Consider the following 20,538-nt stretch of genomic DNA (forward strand, 5'->3'; position numbering starts at 1 on the left):
TAAGAATTGTAATGCAAAAAGAAATAAGAGAGCTCATGTAAAATGGCATAATTTGGCGTAAACATACTTTATGTACAGAGTTATGAAAAATTGTGCTTTGAATGGATAATTATAATTGTAATGCATTCCACTATTGTCATGTATGTAAGAAATAAAAATAAATTAAAAAAAGATTCTGAAGTGAGAATGGGACATGTACTTGGACATCCGTTGGTGCCAGCCACTTCCCTGAGAGGACAAAGGGGCTTTGGGTTAGCTGGTAAGAGGGCCTGGTGGGACCATGTGTGGGCACTGACAGAAGAAGAGAGGAGTGAGTGGGTGGATAGATCTATTGAGGGGGGAGGGGGAAGGATTGTATCAGTAGAAGAGTGGGCAGAGGAATCATGACTGTAGGAGAGAAGGAGAGAGAGGAGGGGGAGGGGAATGAAGAGGGAGGGTTCTGGAGCAGGGGAGGAGAAGCTGTGGTAGCTGGAGGAGGAGAGAGTGGGGCTGAGAGCAGTTCCGGTGGATCTGCGAATGAGGAAGGAGATGTAGAAGAACAACAGGAAAAGGGTTTGGGATTTTTCCTAGCAAGGAAGACTTGAGCAGTAGAACAGGTAGAGAAGAGGGTAGGATGGGAGCAAATCTCAAAAAGCCTGAACTAAGGGACTTCCCTGTCTGGTGACAGAAATTGACCAAATCAGTGAGGATTTGAAAATCAAAAGTTCCTTCTGGGGGCCATTTTGACCCATTATCTAACTCACACTGGGCCAGGCCACAGTGGACTGAAAGACCAGGTGCTTACAGCACAGGTCTTGAGTGAGTCCTAATTTGGCAAAATTGGAATATAGACCACCCAAAGGAGTTTTGAGGTCTAAGGAGGACTCGGTGTTTTCTGTGACCTTCTGGCACCCTCGGGGGTGGGTGGGAGCAAAAAAGGACATCCCAAATTCTTATTGTACTCACCTGAGGGACAGATAAGGGTTAGGTGGGAGTTGAGGTGTTCCTGCAACCCTTGGGGGGCCCAAATGGATCAGGATGGCTCACACAAGGACCGGGGACATCTCCACAGTTCCCAGGGCTTTCAGCAGAACAGGTGGGGGTCTGTGGCATGTGTGTGACTTACAGATAGACCCCCCCCCCCAAGACTGAGAGGGGCTAGAAGGCCAGAAGAAATGAGGGAATTTACTCCACTCCTGTTGGCCTAGATGAAAGGACAGGAAATAAAGAGCAGCTTAGAAAATTTCTGGTTCATCTGAAGTAGAGGTGGACCTCAACCCCTATGGGTTGAGAAGGCCTCTCTCTATGGGTAGGGCTGAAAAGCCCTCTCAGGTTTTGGCACCAGATGTGAGGTCAGGCACCAGTGATCAAAAGGAGGCAGATTAAAAGCAGCTGAACAAGGTTTTATTGAGATTTGCTCCTGGGAGAGACCCTCCAGTCCAACAGAGGGGTCTGGGAGGATAGCGCCCATGCTCAGTCGGATTGGAATTTTATTGAGCTTAGGGCAAGAATGGAGGGTTGGGACAGGAAAGGGAGGGTTTTAGTGTCCCTTGTTATCCTGGGGTTGGTCAGGGGATCTTGCTGAGATCCATGTCCTTCCAGGATTGGTCAGGAGATCCCACTGATTGACAGGTGGTTATGAAGCACCATCACTGCTTGTCAGTCAGTGTCTGATTGTTCTTTCTTGCACTTGGGGTGTATGGTGCTCTGTTCCATTAGGCACCTCAAACCACTCACAACACAGAGTTTGTCCTGAGTCTCAGAGGAGACTTTGGCCTTGGTTTAATGGGAAATGAGGGAACTTTGAAAACTATGGAGACTCTTGGAGATGGACTAAATGGTTTTTCCATTGTGAGATGGACATGAAGTTTTTGGGACTGGGGGCAGAATGGTATGTTGTGAACATGAGATGTGCCCTGAAAAGGTTATGTGGCAATTCGGGAACAGTTGGAGATAAAATAGTTATGAGAACCATAAACTAATCAGTGGATTAATTAACATATTGATGGATTAATAATTAGAATGAATTACTGTTTGGTAATTAGGTGTGGTGTGGCTGAAGAAATTAGGTCACTGGGGTATGCTCTTTGATTATACACTTTTTATTAACATATTTTAATGGGTGCATTATAATTATATACACTAGTGGGATTCACTGTTACGTATACATACATGTACATGATATGACAATATAATTTGATCAACATCATTCCTCAGTGGATTATATTTTTTCTCTGGCTCCTTGCTTGTCCTTTCTGCTTCCTGGCTATCTTGAGCTGAACACATTCGTCCACTACACCCTTCTTCCATGATGTTCTGCTCTTCTCAGGCCCAGAGCAATGGAGAAGACTGACCATGGACTGAAGCCATGAACCCCAAATAACTTCTGAAGCCATGAACCCAAAGTAACCTTTTTCTACTCTAAGGTATTCTTTTCAAATATTTTGGTCACAGTGAGAAAAAATCCAACTCATAGAGGAGGAACTGGAAATAAAAATAGAATTCATTACTGATGAATCTAATTTGTTCTATCCTTCAGATCCTAGGGAAAACACCATTCCTCACCAGAGTAATTTTGGTTTTTCCAAGCTTCTTCTTGCCTTGTTTCTGATACTTTTTCTGCTGAAGGAAATCTTATTGTCTGTCTCTTTTATCAGTAAGTATGCCAACTAAGTCAGTTAGCAGTGCTTGCTTTTTATGAATAGAAGCCATTAATTAGATGGGCTGGCATGTAGCTCAGTAGCAAAGCATCTGCCTTGCATTCACAAAGCCCTGGGTTTGACCCCCAGTTCCAAAAAAGACAACAACAACAACAACAAAACAACCCACCAAAAAACGATTAAAAAAGAGAAACTAATCATTAGAAACTCACATTTCACAATAATCCAGGTATTTGAAAAATAAATTTTCTATTGGGGGGTGTGGACATGGTTTAGAGTTCCTGAGAATTCATTGGGAATTTTGCTTTTGCAAAAATCATGGAATTTATTATGTTCACTGAGAGAATTTGAAGAGTAGATAAGTGTGTATGGGTTGGTATTACAGAATAAAATCTATGGGTCATCAGTTCTATATTAGATTCTGTGTGATGACACATCTATATTTCCTTAATAGCACTTATAAGGCTAGTAGTCTTATTTGACTTCACAGACAATGATATTTTTGGATCAGCAGGTGGACATTAAGGGGATGGAAGAAATGTTCCAGGAAGTGTTCCCCAGGGAATTTCCTGCTAATCATTTCTGTATTTCTTGTTGTGATATCTCAGGAAATGTCAATTTTAAAAAATAGGTGGATTTATGTGTATGTTGTATTTCAGAGTTTATCAAGCTTTCTAAAGTCATAAAACTTAGCATATACTAGAGTAGATATTTGATTTATTAATTTGGTCATTTGATAAGTAACAATGGCCATACATATTGTTTGCTAGGCACCCTGTTAGAGAAACCAGAAATAGCCACAGCCATGGTGTCAAGACATTAATAGAATAGTCAAAATAACCAGTGCTTACAACAGTAGATGGGAAGTATTGTTCAGGTAAGAAGTGAGCACAGGAAGTTGAGATAGGTTTCCTGAAGGAGGAGACATCTACTCCTGTTACTACCAAATGACATAGATACATTATATCTATGTTATTACAACATGGAAAAAATTGGGAGAAATATAAACATGCCTGACTGGGAACATATAGTGCTATGTGAAAAACTTTGAAATGAAGTTGTAGGTGGCAGACTGAAATAGAATTTAGATCCTGAAGAAGGTCATACACTATTGTAAAAAATATTGATTTTTTCCTAAAGGTTGTATGATAAGATATCCTTTGCTACTTAATAAAGAAGCCTAAAACAGTGAATTGAAACAGCTATTTATTTAGCTCATGCATGTGTGGTTTGGCAATTTAGACTTGTCTCAGTTGGGAGTTTCCTTTGGTCCTAGCTGAACTGATTCATGCATATGATATTAGGGACCAATTACAGGCAACTTGGCTTCTGAAGAAGAGCATGTGAGCTGGAATGAAAGAAGCAATTTTACCATATTTCTCTTAATATTCATTAGGCTAGCCTGGGTTGGTGCTACAGAATTAAATCTATGGATCTTCAGTTCTATATTAGATTCTGTCTGAGAACACATCTGTGTTTCCTTAATAGCATTTATAAGGCTAGTCTTATTTAACTTCACAGACACTGATATTTCTAGATGAACTGCTTACAGACTTCCATTTTAGAGGGTGAAAGGAAACAAGGCACATCAAAGTTTCAAGTTGGAATTATCCTGGTTGCCTCATTCTATTGGTGAAATGGAGTCTTAAAGGCAGCTCATATGCTATTGGTGAAGAAATACACCCTACTTCTTGATTGGAGAAGCTACAAAGTCACATTGCAAAGGGGTGTAAATACAAGAAGGGTGGAACAATGAGGCCAGTTTTGCAGTGTGTCAGTCATGTGGAGCCATTGCAGAATTTTGGGCAGGGATTTGACATAGTCAAATTTGACTTAAGGAGTCATGCTTTTACTGAGGTTTGGAAATGGATTTAGGAGGACAAAGGTGAAGGTAAGGAGAGGCATTATTTTCTAAAAAATGGACAGAAGTAGACAGCATTGTGTTAAGTGAGATAAACTAGACTGAGAAAGTCATTGGTTGAGTGTTTTCTGTCATATATGATAATTTAGGAGCAAAAAGAGAAAAAGGGGTCAGGTCTCATGAAAATTGAGGGAAAGATAGTAGAGTAGAGGCAGGTGACCAGGGTGACAGAAGAGGGAAAGGATTGGGGAGGTACTGGGAAATGAAATTGACCAAATAATGTTATGTGCCTTTATGACTATGTAACAGTGCATCCTATAATTATGTATAATTATAATGCACCAAAGATGCTAATTCATCATCCCATTGGAAAACATTGAGAGCCTCATTTAAGGATAGTGTTAGTGAAGAAAGAGAAGACAGGTAGCTGTCTTTTTGAAGGGTAAAGAAGTTATGATCAAGGAGGCCAAGGCTTGATGAATATTGGAGATTAAAGGACCCAGAGATGTTAAGTGTGAATATAATATTCTGACCTTGTAAACTCAGCAATGAAGAAGTTGTTCCAAGGCATAGGCAGTGTAGGATGAATAGTGGGTTTGTTTTGAGAGATGATTATTTACATTTTGGGCACAATGTGTTAACACAGAATGTACATGTCCAGTGGGAGGCATATTTGCCTGGATTTTAGGAGAGAGAGGTCTGTAATTTTGGAAGTCATTTATACAATTATAGCAAGTCCTACATGGGAACATATGCTATCACTCCAGAAGAGGACTTTAAACAAGAAGTTGGGATTAGGAAAGAAATCTTGGACATACTACATTTTTTTAAAGGTGAATGGAGGAAGAGAGCTGAAGGAAGTAGATAAGAAGCAGCAGTAAGAAAGGTGAGGCAGGAACAGGAGAGAACAGTGTACTAGGAGCTAAGGTGGAAGACCTGGGTTAAAGATTGCAAGAGGCCATTAGAAAATGACTAATAAGTGGTCCTAGAAAATTACTGATGATGCATTTCAAGGATGATTTTAATGAAATGATGGATGCCAATCCTGAATGAAGTGGGTCAATAAATAAATAGGAGGTTAGAGGGAAAGATGAGATTTAATTTCTTGCAGTAGTGTTTATTAACCCAGGGCCTCGTATATTCTAGACAAGTACTGTGATACTGAGATACTACTGCAGCCTAGAAAATCCAATTTCTAGAGGTGGGGGTGAGTGAGTTCTAAATTGGGAGAGACATACAAAAGAGATAAAGAACAATGTCCTCTTGATCAATCTTTAAGATCACCTAGAATTGGTTAAAATTAGCAAATTCTTCCTTCCCCCAAAGTCCCAGGTTGTGTATTTCCTTAAATAACTTCCACTCCCATCCCACAAAATTTAGCCTTTGTTTGAATCTTGGGTTACCTCTGGAAGGAGACTATGGATAACATCCTTCAGATCCCATTATGATGGAACTTTCATATCTTCTTCCAATTCCTCTTCTTTCAGATATTTCTGGAGGTATCTAATATTTCCAAAGTAGTAGGATTAGGATTCCATTGACTGAGGCGTCATGGGGAAACTTTTTCTCTTCAGCTCTGTCCAACTGAATAATTGGACATTTGTAGATTTTGTCTATAGAGTGCAAGAAAGCAATACAAAGAACAATGACCTAATGCTACCAAAATATGATTGGTTTTATTCTATTTTCCAGCTTTCTTTCAAAAAAATTTTCAGCTGCTTGAAGACAAAAATTATAAAAGATTTATCAAAGAAATGATTCACACAAATTTGAAGTGTGTAAGAATCAATTCAACCATGGAAGGTAAAATTTCATGTGCCTAGAATTCAGTTGCTGACTGTAGTATGTAAGTGTCACAAATCAGTCTTTATGATTTCCAGGTAGAACACACTAAGAAGTGGAGTCTCTTGGTCATTCTAAGCTACAAGTGTAGAATCATAGAATCTAACATTCTTTATTTATTATTCATTTATTTATTTCTATGTGGTGCTGATGATCAAACCCAGTGCCTCACATATATAAGGCAGGTGCTGTACCACTGAGCTATAGCCCCAGCCCAGAATCTCACATTCTTATATGGATATTTAAAGTTGTTCATCTGTAACTGGATTTGGAAAAAGGATATGTTGTTACTGTATTTCTTCAGACTGTTCTTCTTTCTGAGGTTTCTGCAAGGCTAGTGTTTTTCTCACATGTCCAAAAATTTGATAAAAATGAAGATGAATATATTGTTGTGAATGTGAATTTTTTTTACCTTTAAATAGGGTGTTTTAAAAACATTTTTAAATTGACAGAAAAATTGAGCAGATAATATTAAAAGATTGTATTTTAAGCCTATCTTTCACACACAGTGCCCATTATTATTAAGCTATTCCTAAGTAAGGGCATTTTTTACAACAAATGAACCAATATTCATGATTTTCTTCCCTTTGGTAGTAAGAATTGAAATCAGGTTTTCACACATGCTAGGCACATCTCTATCAATGAGCCACTTCCTTAGCCCAACATTTTTGATTTTCCCAATTTTTAACTCGTTCTTTTTTTATACTATAATCCTGTGCAGTTCTCCACATTCCATTTGTTTATCACATCTCTTTAGTTTCCTCTTTGCTATGATATTTCTTCAGATCTTTCTTGTTAGATGACTCTGACAATTTAGGGGAATACCATTCTCTATATTATTAGTTGTCTCTGTGTTAAAATTTGAAGTTTTTCTTATGATTATAGGGGGATTATTTGTCTTGTGGAGGAAGGTCAAAGATATAAAATGCTATTCATCAAATTAGTTCCAGGTATATATTATCAAAGTGAATATTGACTATTGATGCTGAACTTGATCACTGAAGTGGTGTTTGTCAGGTTTCTCATTGTGAAGCTAATTTTCCCTCTCCTATTCCCACACTGTACAGTTCATAAGGAGGTTGCTACGTGCAGCTAATGCTTTATGATGGAGGAGTCATGCTCCCATTTATTAGGGTGGTGTATTATGTTATCGTTCTCCAGAGGAACAGAAGCAATATGAATATGGATATTTATTTTAAGAACTTGACTCATGGAAATTTGGGGGCTTGATAAGTCCAAAATTTGATCTGGGTAACTTCCTGAAGACTCAGAAAAAAGTGGCAGATGGAGGCCAAAGAATGTCTGCTAAGCTTTTAAAATGTTATTATAATTTTCAGTGATAAAATTTCCATTTTTTACATCTTCTGTTTTTTTGTTGAGTCTAGTTTTTTGTGTTTTTCTTTTTTTAATTAAATTATTTTTTCATCCTAGTTTGTTATACATGATGGCAGAATGTAATTCATTTCATATTACACAGAGAGAGCACAATTTTTCAAGTCACTGATTGCATATAAAGTATTTTCTCACCATTCTTGTCTTCATACATGTATTTAGGGTAGTGATGTCTGACTCATTCACCATTATTCCTACCCTGCTTCTCCCTTCCTACCCCTTCCTCCCCTTTGCCCTATCTAAAGATCCTTCATTACTCCCATACTCTCCCCCACCCACTCATTGACATTATGAGTCAGCATTCCTTTGCTTCTTTTGGGTGGATGGTGGTTTGTGTTGGGTACTGGAGATTGAATCTTGGGCTGCCAAACCCCTGAGCCACATTCCAGCTCCACCCCCATCTTTTATTTTTTTAAAAATTTGACACAGGGCTTCTCTAAGTTACTTAGGGCTTTTCCTTTTTTTCAAGATCGTTTGTATCTTCTTGTTGAAGCATTTTTATCATGGTTGTTTAAAATCTTTGTCAGATAATTGTAACATTTTTGTTTCCTGTTTTTTTTTTGCAGCTACTGATTATCATGTTTTTTACTAAATTTGAGAATTTCCTGGTCCTTGGTATGATTAATTTTTTTTTTTTGTTGAAACCTGGATATTTCTATTTTGAGGTTTTGGGGTTTAGGTTTTATTTAAACATTAATATTTTAGATGCTTTTTTTGTTTATGTTTTCCTGATACCAGTTCAGCAGACGAAGAGGTCTTGACACATTATTGCCTGTTTGAGGCAACTTGACTCCTTGGCATCTGAGGAAAAGGGGCTCCTTGTTATATCTGAGTGAATATGGGAGCTGCAGCTTTCATGCTGTTTCTCTTGGTCTGTAAATTTAATAATATAAGCATTTAAAAATACACTTTCATATAATACACATATTTGCCCTTCTTGCCTACAAAGGAAAAGTCTGGAGCTGTTGCCCAGAGAATTGGAAGTCATTTAGTTCCAGTTGCTACTTTTTTTCTACTGATGCAAAACCTTGGAAGGAGAGTCAGGAGAACTGCTCTAGAATGACAGCCCATCTGCTGGTGATCAACAGCAAGGAAGAGCAGGTACTTTCTAAGGGACAATGGAGTCATGAGCCTGTCTGACTTTTGTACTTGTCTTTGCTAAGAATGGATATTGATGTCGTGGCAGAAGACTTTCCATAAGACAGATAGGAGAGGCTCCCTCAGCCTTCACCTTGTACCTTCTTTAGTGTAACTAACCTACGCCGAGGGATATTGTGGCATTCAACACTTAAGACCTGTGGGTTTAGTGGAAGGATGAAAATGTTTCTGCCTATAATAGAAGTTGGTTATTTCAACATATAACTGTTTCTGAATGATCAACTGCTTATCAGAAAGGAGAATTAAATTCAAAGGATAAAGTTAAATCAAGAGACTCACAATCAGGAATCAGGAATGAAATTTTAATAATCTGTGAAATGCTGGTTGTTGTGGTACATGCTTGTAATCCCTTGGGCTTGGGAGACTGAGGCAGGAGGATCTCAAGTTCAAAGCAATCCTCCACAATATAGCTTGCTAAGCAATTTAGCAAGACCCTGTCCCTAATTGAAATATAGGAAATTGTGCTTGAGGACTGGGGTTCTGGCTCAATGGTAGAGTGCTCGCTTAGCAGGTATGAGGCCCTGGGTTCAATCCTGAGAACCATATAAAAATAAAATAAAGATATTATGTCCATCTAAAACTAAAAAATAAATATTAAAAAAAAGAAATGGTAGGGATGTGGCTCATTGGTTAAGCACTCCTGGGTTTAATTTTGCGTATCAAAAGGAAAAAAATCCATGATATAATGAAAGTAAATTGATTAAATTCTTAAGAATTTTCTTATGTGTAACTTTGAAGAGTATTTTCTCAGTGAAGAAAAGAGGGAAGTTGAACTTGAGATGAGAATTCATTATGATTGTAGGTAAGAATTGCTTCCATATTTAATAAAATTAAGATAAAATAAAATCACAGATGATGTCTTTGATCCTGTTGTGCTCAAAGATCTGTATTTCTGAGGTCCCCATCTGGTTATTCCTAAACCATCTCCTTTTGTTTTCATTTCTGTATGATCATAAAGAGTTCAGTTGAAAAATCACACTGTACCTTTAAATAAGTATAATTATTAGTTGTTAGTAAAATCTTTAAAAATATGTAAAGAATATGGAAATGTTAACTCTATCAATTTTATCATTATACACTGTGTATATGTATCAAATTATCATGTTACCTGATAGATTTTACAATTCAAAGAAGAAAGAAGAAATAAATCACCAAAATTCTGTAAAAAATAATTTTATTGGTGAATTATATTTACAAATGATAGTGGACTTCATTCTGTTATATTAATACCAGTACATAGCATGATTTGGCAAATTAAAAAAAAACCCTCAGTTCAAGCTGAGTTTCTAAAGCCTATGACTTCTTTTCTTTTTATTTTCCTTTAGGATTTCCTCACTCATAATTTGGATAAAAGTGCTGCTTATTTTGTGGGGCTATCAGATCCAGAGGGTCAAGGACACTGGCAATGGGTGGATCAGACCCCATACAACCAAAGTACAGAATTAGATAAAGGAATCCTGTCCTGGGTCATGCAGGAAGTTTAGGGTGTGCCAGCATCAGTTCTGAAACTAAAACAGCTCACTCTTGTCCTGTTATACACACAGTTAATCAATTTTATTACATCATGAAATTATCACAGAACTCTAGAAGGCACACATTATTTTTCCTATTATAGAATGGAGGAAATTGAGTTTGGAGAGTATAGATAGTTCAGCTAAGGTCACCCAACAATAGTCTTTAGAACCAGGTGGATTCTACTTTTCTTTTAAAAACTCTATTTATTCTCTATGTTTAAAAATCATGTTTTAAATATTATTGCATATTATTATGATTTAATAGTTGTCATAAAGCAAAAACACTACATTTGAATACTATTACAATATTTCATATTTATGTAATCTTTAAAGGCATTTAAATACATTAGTATACTTCCACCTTTGACCCTAATATCTTCTTTGTGAAATATATAGTGCTGTTACTCTGGTCCAGTTTTTAGATGGGCAATCTGAGAACCCAAGAAATTAAATTATTTGACCTAGAAAACAGGAATAAGTAGAAGATCTATAGATTTAATTGGTTCTTCAGACTTCAAAATCATCTCATTAAAAAAGGAAAAAAAGTCTATATTGATACACAGGACCATGGTGACTTCCCTTTATCATATAAGAAAGCTCCATGGATTGACAGTCCCCTGGAAACAGGGCCTTTGTGTAGACCATTTTGGTCAAATGTTTAGTGCAATAAGGTATGAGAAAATATGAGTGATGAGGGCACAATTTTCAAGATAAATGCCAGAGGTGTTTGTGGGAGGGAAACTGCATGAGAATTGGGAAGGGTTGGTCTTGCGCATATCTGACCCTGACTTCCACAAAGTTCCGCCTCTGGCACCATAATTGTCCCTAATCCTTTTAAAAGTCATCTGGGAAGAATAACTTCACCCTTTTTCTCTGTTTCAGATTCTGGCATCCAGGTGAGCCAAGTCACAGTGAAGAGCATTGTGTTATAGTAAATTATCCCCCTGCATCATTGCAGTGGGGCTGGAACGAAGTACTTTGTAAACATCATGACCGATCAGTTTGTGAGATGATGAAGATCTACTTATGAATCAAAACTTTTCATGAACATGTTTTTGGATTTGCATTCATTATTCTGGAGCTAGCTTATAAATTTTTCTTTATGAAAGACATTCCATAGGCTTTTAGGTATATGGTCAACTATTCCACTTTTGAGGAAATATTAGTGCTGCATATGGAATTTATCAGTTTATTCCTACAGAGCACCTAACAGAATAATTGTAGGAGACTTTTACTTTATGTACAATGAGTTTACTGCATATTGTTTCTGTACTGTAATGATGGTACATAATTTTCAAAAGGTACATTTTACTCAAAATGCCTTTGCCTGTCTCAGTAAAGAGAGTAATTGAACAGGAGTGAAATATTTTATACTGTGTCTAGCCAGTGCTGGAACTCTTCTCTTCACTCTACCTTGTGTTGTATGAGTGTGTTTTTGTGTCTTTTACTTATTTTTCTCTAGAGCATCTTTACATCAATGTGTGTGAACAAGTTTTTTTGTGAGGTTTGTGTTTAAAGTGCGATATGGAATTAGAAACCATCCTACTGAGTGCTAATCACTGAAAAGTATTGTAAGAAGTAATTCAGTATTTACAGTTTTAAGCCACTAAGGTTTTGGGTAGAATGTTCAGTACTGGGGAGAATCCTTTCACGTGAGTATCATTTTGTTAAAATTATAATGTGGAAGCTGGCTGATTTCTCTGAAGGTGGAGATCTGCTGTCAACTGACAACCCTCTAGAACCCTTTGGATGTGCATTTTATTCAGATTATTTTAATTCTGAAACATGAATTATGTTTTAGTTTAGGTATGAGGTAACTCCCAAAAGCTCATGTGTGTGACAGTGAAAGAAATGTTAGAGTTGAAATAATTGGGATGTGGGAGCTTTAACCCAATCAGTGCATTAATCCCCTGATAGGGACTAAGTAAATGGTAACTGTAGGAATGTAGGGTGTGGCTGAAATAGGTGTCATAGAGGGTGTACCTTTGAGGTTGGTATTTTGATGTGGTGGGAGGAGTTTTGTTTTTCTTTTTCTCTCTGCTTCCTGGTGGGAATGTCCTGAGCCACTTTCCTCCTCTACACATTTCTCCTCTGATGGTCTATTTCACTTCAGGCCTAGAGCAATGGGAGCTGGCCATCTACGGACTGAGACCTTTGAAAGCATGAGCCCCAGATGAAATTTTCCTCCTCTAAAATAGATTTTTGTCATGTATTTTGGTCACAGTGGCAAAATAGCTGACTAAAAACGATTAATAGTCCTTTCTTTGCCTACATGGACATCATCAGGTGTACACACTTGCTGGAGATCAGGTTAATGATTCAAGGACAGAAGAAATAATGAGGCAGATTCAGCTGTATTAAAGCAATTGTTCAGGTTTGATGAAATATTGTGTAATAAAAATTTGGATGAAGTTCTTTGGAGCAGTTAAAAATGTTATAAGTGGAATTTTTAAAATGAGGAATCAGCTTTAAAGATTGTGGTTCATGTTTGCTGTCTATGCATCCTTTCTTATTAAAAAACTATGTTTCAATATTGTTTAAAGTCACACTTTCCTTCTTGAAGCTCCTGTGACTTGGGATGCTGTGAGTTAATATGGATTAATCCAAGTCCACATCATACTAGTGGTTGGTTTAGGAATAGCATGAATTATTAGTCCTGCTAAGAAATTGCTTCTTCCTTTTCTCAGAGGAATCAGGGAGTGAATCTCCCTCTCCTAATGAACATGAAAGGTTCTGTTCACAACTGACAGTCATTCTGTAACCATGAGGGGAATTAGCCTTCAAATGATAGAAACACCATGGATGGCAGAGTAGAGCCATAAGAAGGACCTGGTTATTTAAGTTCTTTGTGAGTAACTAAATCAACTATTTTCACAGCATAGCCTACAGTCAATTTTTCTTGTGAAGACTAATAAATTTCTTTTTTTTTTTTGACTAATAAATTTCTAATTATTTGTCAGATTGAATCCTGATGGATTGAAGAAAATATATTAGTTTTAGTGACTAGATTTTAATGAGCTATAGTTTACATAAGTAAAAGGCACACACTTTCTGAGTATAGTTCCATGATTTGTAAAGTGCATGCAAACCTGTAACCATCATGATTATCTACAATAAAGATTTCTAGTATTGCTCAATGTTCCCTGTCTTAACCATATGAATGCAGTGTTCTGATTCCTGCTTTTCAAATTCCATATTAAACAGATAATAAAGTTTGCCTTTTTTCTTTTTACTTTCTTTATCTCAATACATTTGTAAGAGTCTCCTAAGTTTTTTGTATTGTTTCATTGGTAGATTCAACTTTTTTAAGGGAAATATGTTTCATTGTAACAAGATTTGCTATTGGGTAAGCTTTGAATTATTTCTATATCTTGTCTATTCTGAATAAAGTTTCTTCTTTTACATGACTTCTTGTGTAACTCTGCATTTATTTTTCTTAGAAATGTGCTAGGAATGGAAAGTATTCAAACCACAGTATAATAGAGAATGGTATTACTGCCCTAAAATTTCTCTGTGTTTCAGTACTATCCTTTTCTTCTTGACAACTCGTGCAATTTACTGTTTTTTATGCTTTTGTCTTTTACAGATTGTCATAAGTTGGATCCTACACAGATTTTTCCAATGTCTCTTACTGTTAGTAATGTGCATTTAAGATTCCCCCATTTATTTTATGGCATGTTGACATTTCTTTTTATTGCAGAAAATATTATACCACAGTTCATTCATCCATTGAAGTACCTGTTGATTGCTTGTAATGTTTGACACTTATGAATGAAGTTTTTATTTGGTTTCTTGTGTGAGTTTTTATGTGGACATGTTTTCAATTCATTTGTTAATACCTAGGAACACTCTTGTTGACCTGGGTGTTAAGACTATACTTAGAACTGTCTTCCAAAGTGGTTATCATTTTCCATTTGACAAGCCATTAATCAAAGTGTTCCTATTGTTACATTTTCTTGCCAGCATTTGGAATTGACAATGTTATGGATCTTGTCTATTAATATGTGTGCTGTGGTGTCTAATTTTTAAAATGTTTTCCTCCCTATCAATTACAATGCAAACTCCTTGAGTGCAGTGATTTTGTTTCATTCACTGTTGAGTCCTCAGACATAACATAGTAATTAGCCCCAAGTTGTCACTCAATAAGTATTGATTGAAATAGAAAATGAATGTGTCTGTAGGAGTGGCAAAAAGTTGTCCATCACTGTCTGGGTAAATTTTATACAGGGTAACATGTTAGAAAATTTATCAAGTTTGGAAATTTAAGCCGAATCCTACATTCTAGCTTTCATCAATAATGAAGTCCATGTGTGATCTCTGTCATATGCATACATCTATTTGGTTAGGGTAAGGGAAGAGAGGGGTATTATTTGTTGGCTCCCTAAAGCCACAATCACAAGTTCCACAAAAGATTAAATAAGTAGAAATTTTCTGGTTTTAATTAATTTTAAAATAATAAATGACAGCAGAATGCATTACAATCTTTATTACATGTATGTCAACAATTTTTCCTATCTCTGGTTATATATAAATTATGTTGACACCAATTCATGTTTTTATACATGTACTTTGAATGATGGTGTCTATCACATTCAACCATCAGAAATTTTCATTTAAAAAATTTAAATTCAGTGTATGTTTAACTGATACATAAATCATTAAATTGTGCATATTATACGGTACTATGTAATGTTTCAACATATGTATGCATAGTGTAGTGTTGAAATCAAGTTAAACATATATGTCTCCTCAAACATTTATCAATTCTTCATGTAGAAACAGTCAAAATCCTTTTTTAAATTAAAAAATATTTTTTTAGTTGTAGATGGACATAATACCTTTATCTTATTTACTGTTATGTTGTTCTGAGGATTGAACCCTGTGGCCTCACACATGGTAGGCAAGAGCTCTATCACTGAGCCAAAACCTCAGCCATTGAAAATTTTTTTTCTAGCATATTTTTATTGATGCATTGTAATTGAGGGCAAAGTGTAGTGTCTGCTTTCAAGATCAGAGCTGTGCTACAGATGTTAGAAGAGGGGCAGCCTGACAAGTGGAGATGCTGCTGACTTCTCAGCAGAAACCTGAGAATACTAGATGTATACAAACCCCTATTTAGTCTCCCAGATTCATGAGGTAAAGATGTTTTTAGAACAAATCTTCTAAAAATTATTTTTCAGAAGTAGCATTACCCAATCTGTCCTAAAGGAGTATGCATTAGTAGGACTTTACTTCATTGTAATACTAAGATCTCCATGCAGGGAAAAACTGAAGTCTCATTTTCAAAACATGGAAAGTATAAAGAAACATGCTGTCAGACTTCCTTGTGCAGGAAACTCCCCACTAACATTTGTGATGATGTCTTCTCTGGACCAGGTCATGCATTCCCTGCCAAATAAACTGCAGCCTGCTCTGGCAGGCAGCAGGGCTTTGGGAGCAATTCCCCATTTGCAAACAAATTTGACTCCTATCATCACTGTTCTTGGTTTTATGTTCTGCCTGGATTCTCACCTAGAGGTAGATCCATTAATTTGGGTCACACAGTCATTGTTCAAGGAACTGGAAGAATTGTGATGCTGTGTGTAGAGGAGTTCTGTCACAGCCCACTGTCCCTAAGCTCTGGGTTTTTGCTGTTTATGGGGAAGGTTCAGAATGTCAAAGCTGGTCAGGTGGAAACCTCAGATCCTTAGCTTCACCTAAGGGCTTCAGGCTGGCCTTGTGCAGCAACCTCAGTGATGTGCTTTCATTTCTCTTGCTCACCTTCTGAACCCAGGCCCAGGGTTTACTGCTGCTGCACTTGCTGCAGGAACTTGGCCACCTGCAAGATGGTTTCTGTTGTAAGGAAAGTACCCTGCAGCAGCATTCCCATATCTCTTCCTGGAGTCTAGCCTCTTTCTCTAAGAACAGGGCCAGAACTGAGCTTTGGTGCTCTGGTTCTACATGGGGCTGCTATTGCCCACAGAACTGGAGAGAACCATCTCAGAGAGGTCAGATCATTGGCAGGACTGCTCATATTCAAATGGCACAAGTCCTGAACCTTTGAAACTTAGCAACAGTGTCTGCAAGATCTTCATTATACCTTCATGGGTCTTGGTTTGTCCGAGTTTCACAGCCTAATTTTTTTAAAGATCAGCTATTGAATACTTCCAGTTATTTTATCCTTTAATTTTAAATTTTCTTCAGAAATATCAATTTTAATGAATGCATTAATTAGTCATATTAATAGAGTTCACTGTGATATTTTCTTAAACCCATTCAGCCTGCACTGATAATATTCATACTTCCTCTTCCATCCCCTCAACCCCAGCAGACTTCCCAATTGCTAGTAATCACAATTTTACATTCAGGCTAACCTTTTCACATACTTTTTTTTTTAAATAGAAGAGAAAATAAGATACTTTCTTCCTTTGTCTGGTGTATTTTGCTTGCCATGATTTACTCCATTTTTTTTTGCTGTAAATGACAGGACATCTTTCTTTTTTAAATATTATTTTTAAATTATACTTGGGAGAACACACACCGAGCCGAGATCGGCTGCATTCTTGCTCCTGTTCGCCTGCTTCTCAAAGCCAAACCGATATGACTCAGCACTAACGATCCCGCCAAAACAACTGGTCGGCCCTTCTGATTCTACGGAAGTAAATGCCAACCGAGCCTGCATAGGCAGTGGCCACAGGATTGAATCAGGGCTTGGGAGACACAGACAGGACCCACCTGTTGCATTGGTCACCTGGCAAAGGGAACGAACTGTCACCATTTGTATGAGATACCACCATGACAGAGAACTGATGTCACCAAAACGTGGCAGAGGAGATAAATTCACTAACATTTATCTCAGCAGCAACAGTGATTTCTTCCCTTCCCTCCTAATACCTTTTCTCACAAGCATCAAATAAATTTATAGGAGTAAACAGTAACTCAACAGTCAAACAGAACAAGAAGTAGCATGAGCAGCATGAAAAAGCAAGGAAGAAAAGGAGTACAAACAATGTAGGACAGCCTAAATATTCAGGAGGACCTAGAGCCATCAGAAAAATGGTCATATAAGAAACTCAAGGAAAACCTTATACAGATGGAATGGAATCTTAAAGAGGATACAAGACACCAAATTCAAACAGTGAAAGAATACATTGAAAATGAATTACATAAACAGATAAAAGAAGTTAAGCATCTTTATCAGGAGACAGAGATTATAAAAAAATCAAACAATAATTCTAGAAACAAAAGAAACTATAAACCAAATTAAAAACTCAAATGAGAGTATCACTAACAGAATGGAGCAAGTAGAAGCCAGAAAGTCAGATAATGAAGACAAAATATATCATCTTGAAAAGAGTCTAGCCAACTCAGAAAGGCTGGTTAAAAATCACAAAAAAAACATCCAAGAGATATGGGATAACATAAAAAAAAACAAATTTAAGAGTCATTGGGATAGAGGAAGGCACAGAGATTCAAACCAAGGGAATGAGTAACCTGCTGAATGAAATAATTACAGAAAACGTTCCAGAAATAAAAAAAGGAATTGAATATACAAATTGTAGATGCATACAGGACACTGAGCACACAAAATTACAGTAGACCAACGCCAAGACACATTGTTATGAAGATATCCAATATACAAAAAAAAGAGAAAATATTAAAAGCTACAAGAGAAAGGAGGCAGATTACATTCAGCGGTAAACCAATAAGGTTAACAACGGATTTTTCATCACAGACGCTGAAAGCAAGAAGATCCTGGAGCAACATATTTCAAACACTGAAAGAGAATGGATGACAACCAAGAATTCTGTATCCAGCAAAATTAAGTTTAAGGTACGACAACGAAATAAAAATCTTTCATGATAAACAAAAGCTAAAAGAATTTGCAGCCAGAAAACCAGCATTGCAAAGTGTCTTGAGCAAAACACTACATGAGGAAGAAATGAAAAACAATAACCAAAATCATCAGTGGGAAGTGCCTCGGTAAAGACAGAGGATGGGGGGAAAGCTAATCATGGAGAAATAAACTAAATTAGAAAAAAAAGATAAATAATCAAACATGGCAGGAAGTACAAACCATATATCAATAGTAACTCTAAACGTTAATGGCTTAAACTCTCCAATAAAGCGACATAGGCTGGTAACATGGATTAAAAAAACAAATCCAACAATATGCTGCCTCCAGGAGACACATCTGATTGGAAAAGACATACACAGGCTGAAGGTGAAAGGTTGGGAAAAAATATACCTATACCATGCACACAGTCCTCATAAGCAAGCAGGGGTGGCCATCCTCATATTAAATAAAATCAACTTGAAGACTAAGTTAATCAAAAGGGACAAGGAAGGACATTATATACTGTTAAAAGGAACCATTCACCAACAAGACATAACAATTATCAATATTTATGCACCAAATAATGGTGCTGCGACGTTCATAAAACAAATTCTCCTCAAGTTCAAGAATCAAATAGACCACAATACAATAATTATGGGTGACTTCAACACACCTCTCTCACCATTGGACAGATCCTCCAAACAAAAGTTGAATAAAGAAACTGTAGAACTCAATATCATAATCGATAACCTAGACTTAACTGACATATATAGAATATATCAACCATCATCAAATGGATATACTTTTTTCTCAGCAGCACATGGATCCTTCTCAAAAATAGATCACATATTATTTCATAGGGCAACCCTCAGTAAATATAAAGGTGTGGAGATAATACCATGCATTTTATCTGATCAAAATGGAATGAAACTGGAAATCAATGATCAAAGAAGGAAGGAAAAATCCTACATCATATGGAAAATAAACAATATGTTACTGAATGATCAATGGGTTACAGAAGACATAAAGGAGGAAATCAAAGATTATTAGAGATAAATGAAAATACAGACACAACATGTCAGAATCTATAGGACACAATGAAAGCAGTTTTAAGAGGGAAATTTATCGCCTGGAGGTCATTCCTCAAAAAAAGGAAAAACCAACAAATAAATGAGCTCACACTTCATCTCAAAGCCCTAGGAAAGGAAGAGCAAAACAACAGCAAATGTAGCAGAAGGCAAGAAATAATTAAAATCAGAGGGGAAATCAATGAAATTGAAACAAAAGAAACTATTGAAAAAATTAACAAAACTAAAAATTGGTTCTTCGAAAAAATAAATAAGATCGACAGACCTTTAGCCATGCTAACAAAGAGAAGAAGAAAGAGAACTCAAATTACTAACATACGGGAGAAAAAGGCAATATCACAACAGATGCTACAGAAATACAGAAGACAATTAGAAATTATTTTGAAAACCTATATTCCAATAAAATAGAAGATAGTGAAGACATCGATAAATTTCTTAAGTCATATGATTTGCCCAGACTGAGTCAGGAGGATGCACACAATTTGAACAGACCAATATCAATGGATGAAATTGAAGAAGCCATCAAAAGACTACCAACCAAGAAAAGCCCAGGACTGGATGGATATACAGTGGAGTTTTACAAAACCTTTAAAGAAGAATTAACACCAATACTTTTCAAGTTATTTCAGGAAATAGAAAAAGAGGGAGCTCTTCCAAATTCATTCTATGAGGCCAACATCACCCTGATTCCGAAACCAGACAAAGACACCTCAAAGAAAGAAAACTACAGACCAATATCTCTAATGAACTTAGATGCAAAAATTCTCAATAAAATCCCGGTGAATCGAATATAAAAGCATATCAAAAAAATTGTGCACCATGATCAAGTAGGATTCATCTCTGGGATGCAAGGATGTTTCAATATACGGAAATCAATAAATGTTATTCACCACATCAATAGACTTAAAGATAAGAACCATATGATCATCTCGATAGACGCAGAGAAAGCATTCAACAAAGTACAGCATCCCTTTATGTTCAAAACATTAGAAAAACTAGGGATAACAGGAACTTACCTTGACATTGTAAAAGCTATCTATGCTAAGCCTCAGGCTAGCATCATTCTGAATGGACAAAAGTTAATGGCATTCCCTCTAAAATCTGGAACAAGACAGGAACGCCCTCTATCACCACTTCTATTCAATATAGTTCTCGAAACACTGGCCAGAGCAATTAGACAGATGAAAGAAATTAAAGGCATAAAAATAGGAAAAGAAGAACTTAAATT

At 36.6% G+C, this 20,538-nt stretch overlaps 1 protein-coding gene across 1 annotated transcript; it reads left to right on the forward strand.

Annotated features, from left to right (window-relative positions):
- The first annotated feature begins 383 nt into the window (after positions 1 to 383).
- LOC106145455 (C-type lectin domain family 4 member A-like) lies at positions 384 to 11,436 on the forward strand. Its single transcript, XM_078015874.1, has 6 exons — positions 384 to 552; positions 2,519 to 2,635; positions 6,193 to 6,303; positions 8,684 to 8,835; positions 10,218 to 10,351; positions 11,289 to 11,436. Exons 1-6 carry the CDS (start codon positions 384 to 386, stop codon positions 11,434 to 11,436), a joined length of 831 nt encoding a protein of 276 aa, XP_077872000.1.
- Positions 11,437 to 20,538: the final 9,102 nt, after the last annotated feature.

This window comes from Ictidomys tridecemlineatus, chromosome 6, assembly GCF_052094955.1.
Source record: "Ictidomys tridecemlineatus isolate mIctTri1 chromosome 6, mIctTri1.hap1, whole genome shotgun sequence".
NCBI lineage: Eukaryota > Metazoa > Chordata > Mammalia > Rodentia > Sciuridae > Ictidomys > Ictidomys tridecemlineatus.

What these genes read in the sequence shown, in the direction of transcription:
- LOC106145455 (XM_078015874.1), top strand. Translation starts at nt 384, where the DNA reads ATGACTGTAGGAGAGAAGGAGAGAGAGGAGGGGGAGGGGAATGAAGAG. An exon ending in AGAAGAACAACAGGAAAAGG is followed by an intron (nt 553 to 2,518) that starts GTTTGGGATTTT and finishes TCTATCCTTCAG; the next exon opens with ATCCTAGGGAAAACACCATT. An exon ending in ATTGTCTGTCTCTTTTATCA is followed by an intron (nt 2,636 to 6,192) that starts GTAAGTATGCCA and finishes TCTATTTTCCAG; the next exon opens with CTTTCTTTCAAAAAAATTTT.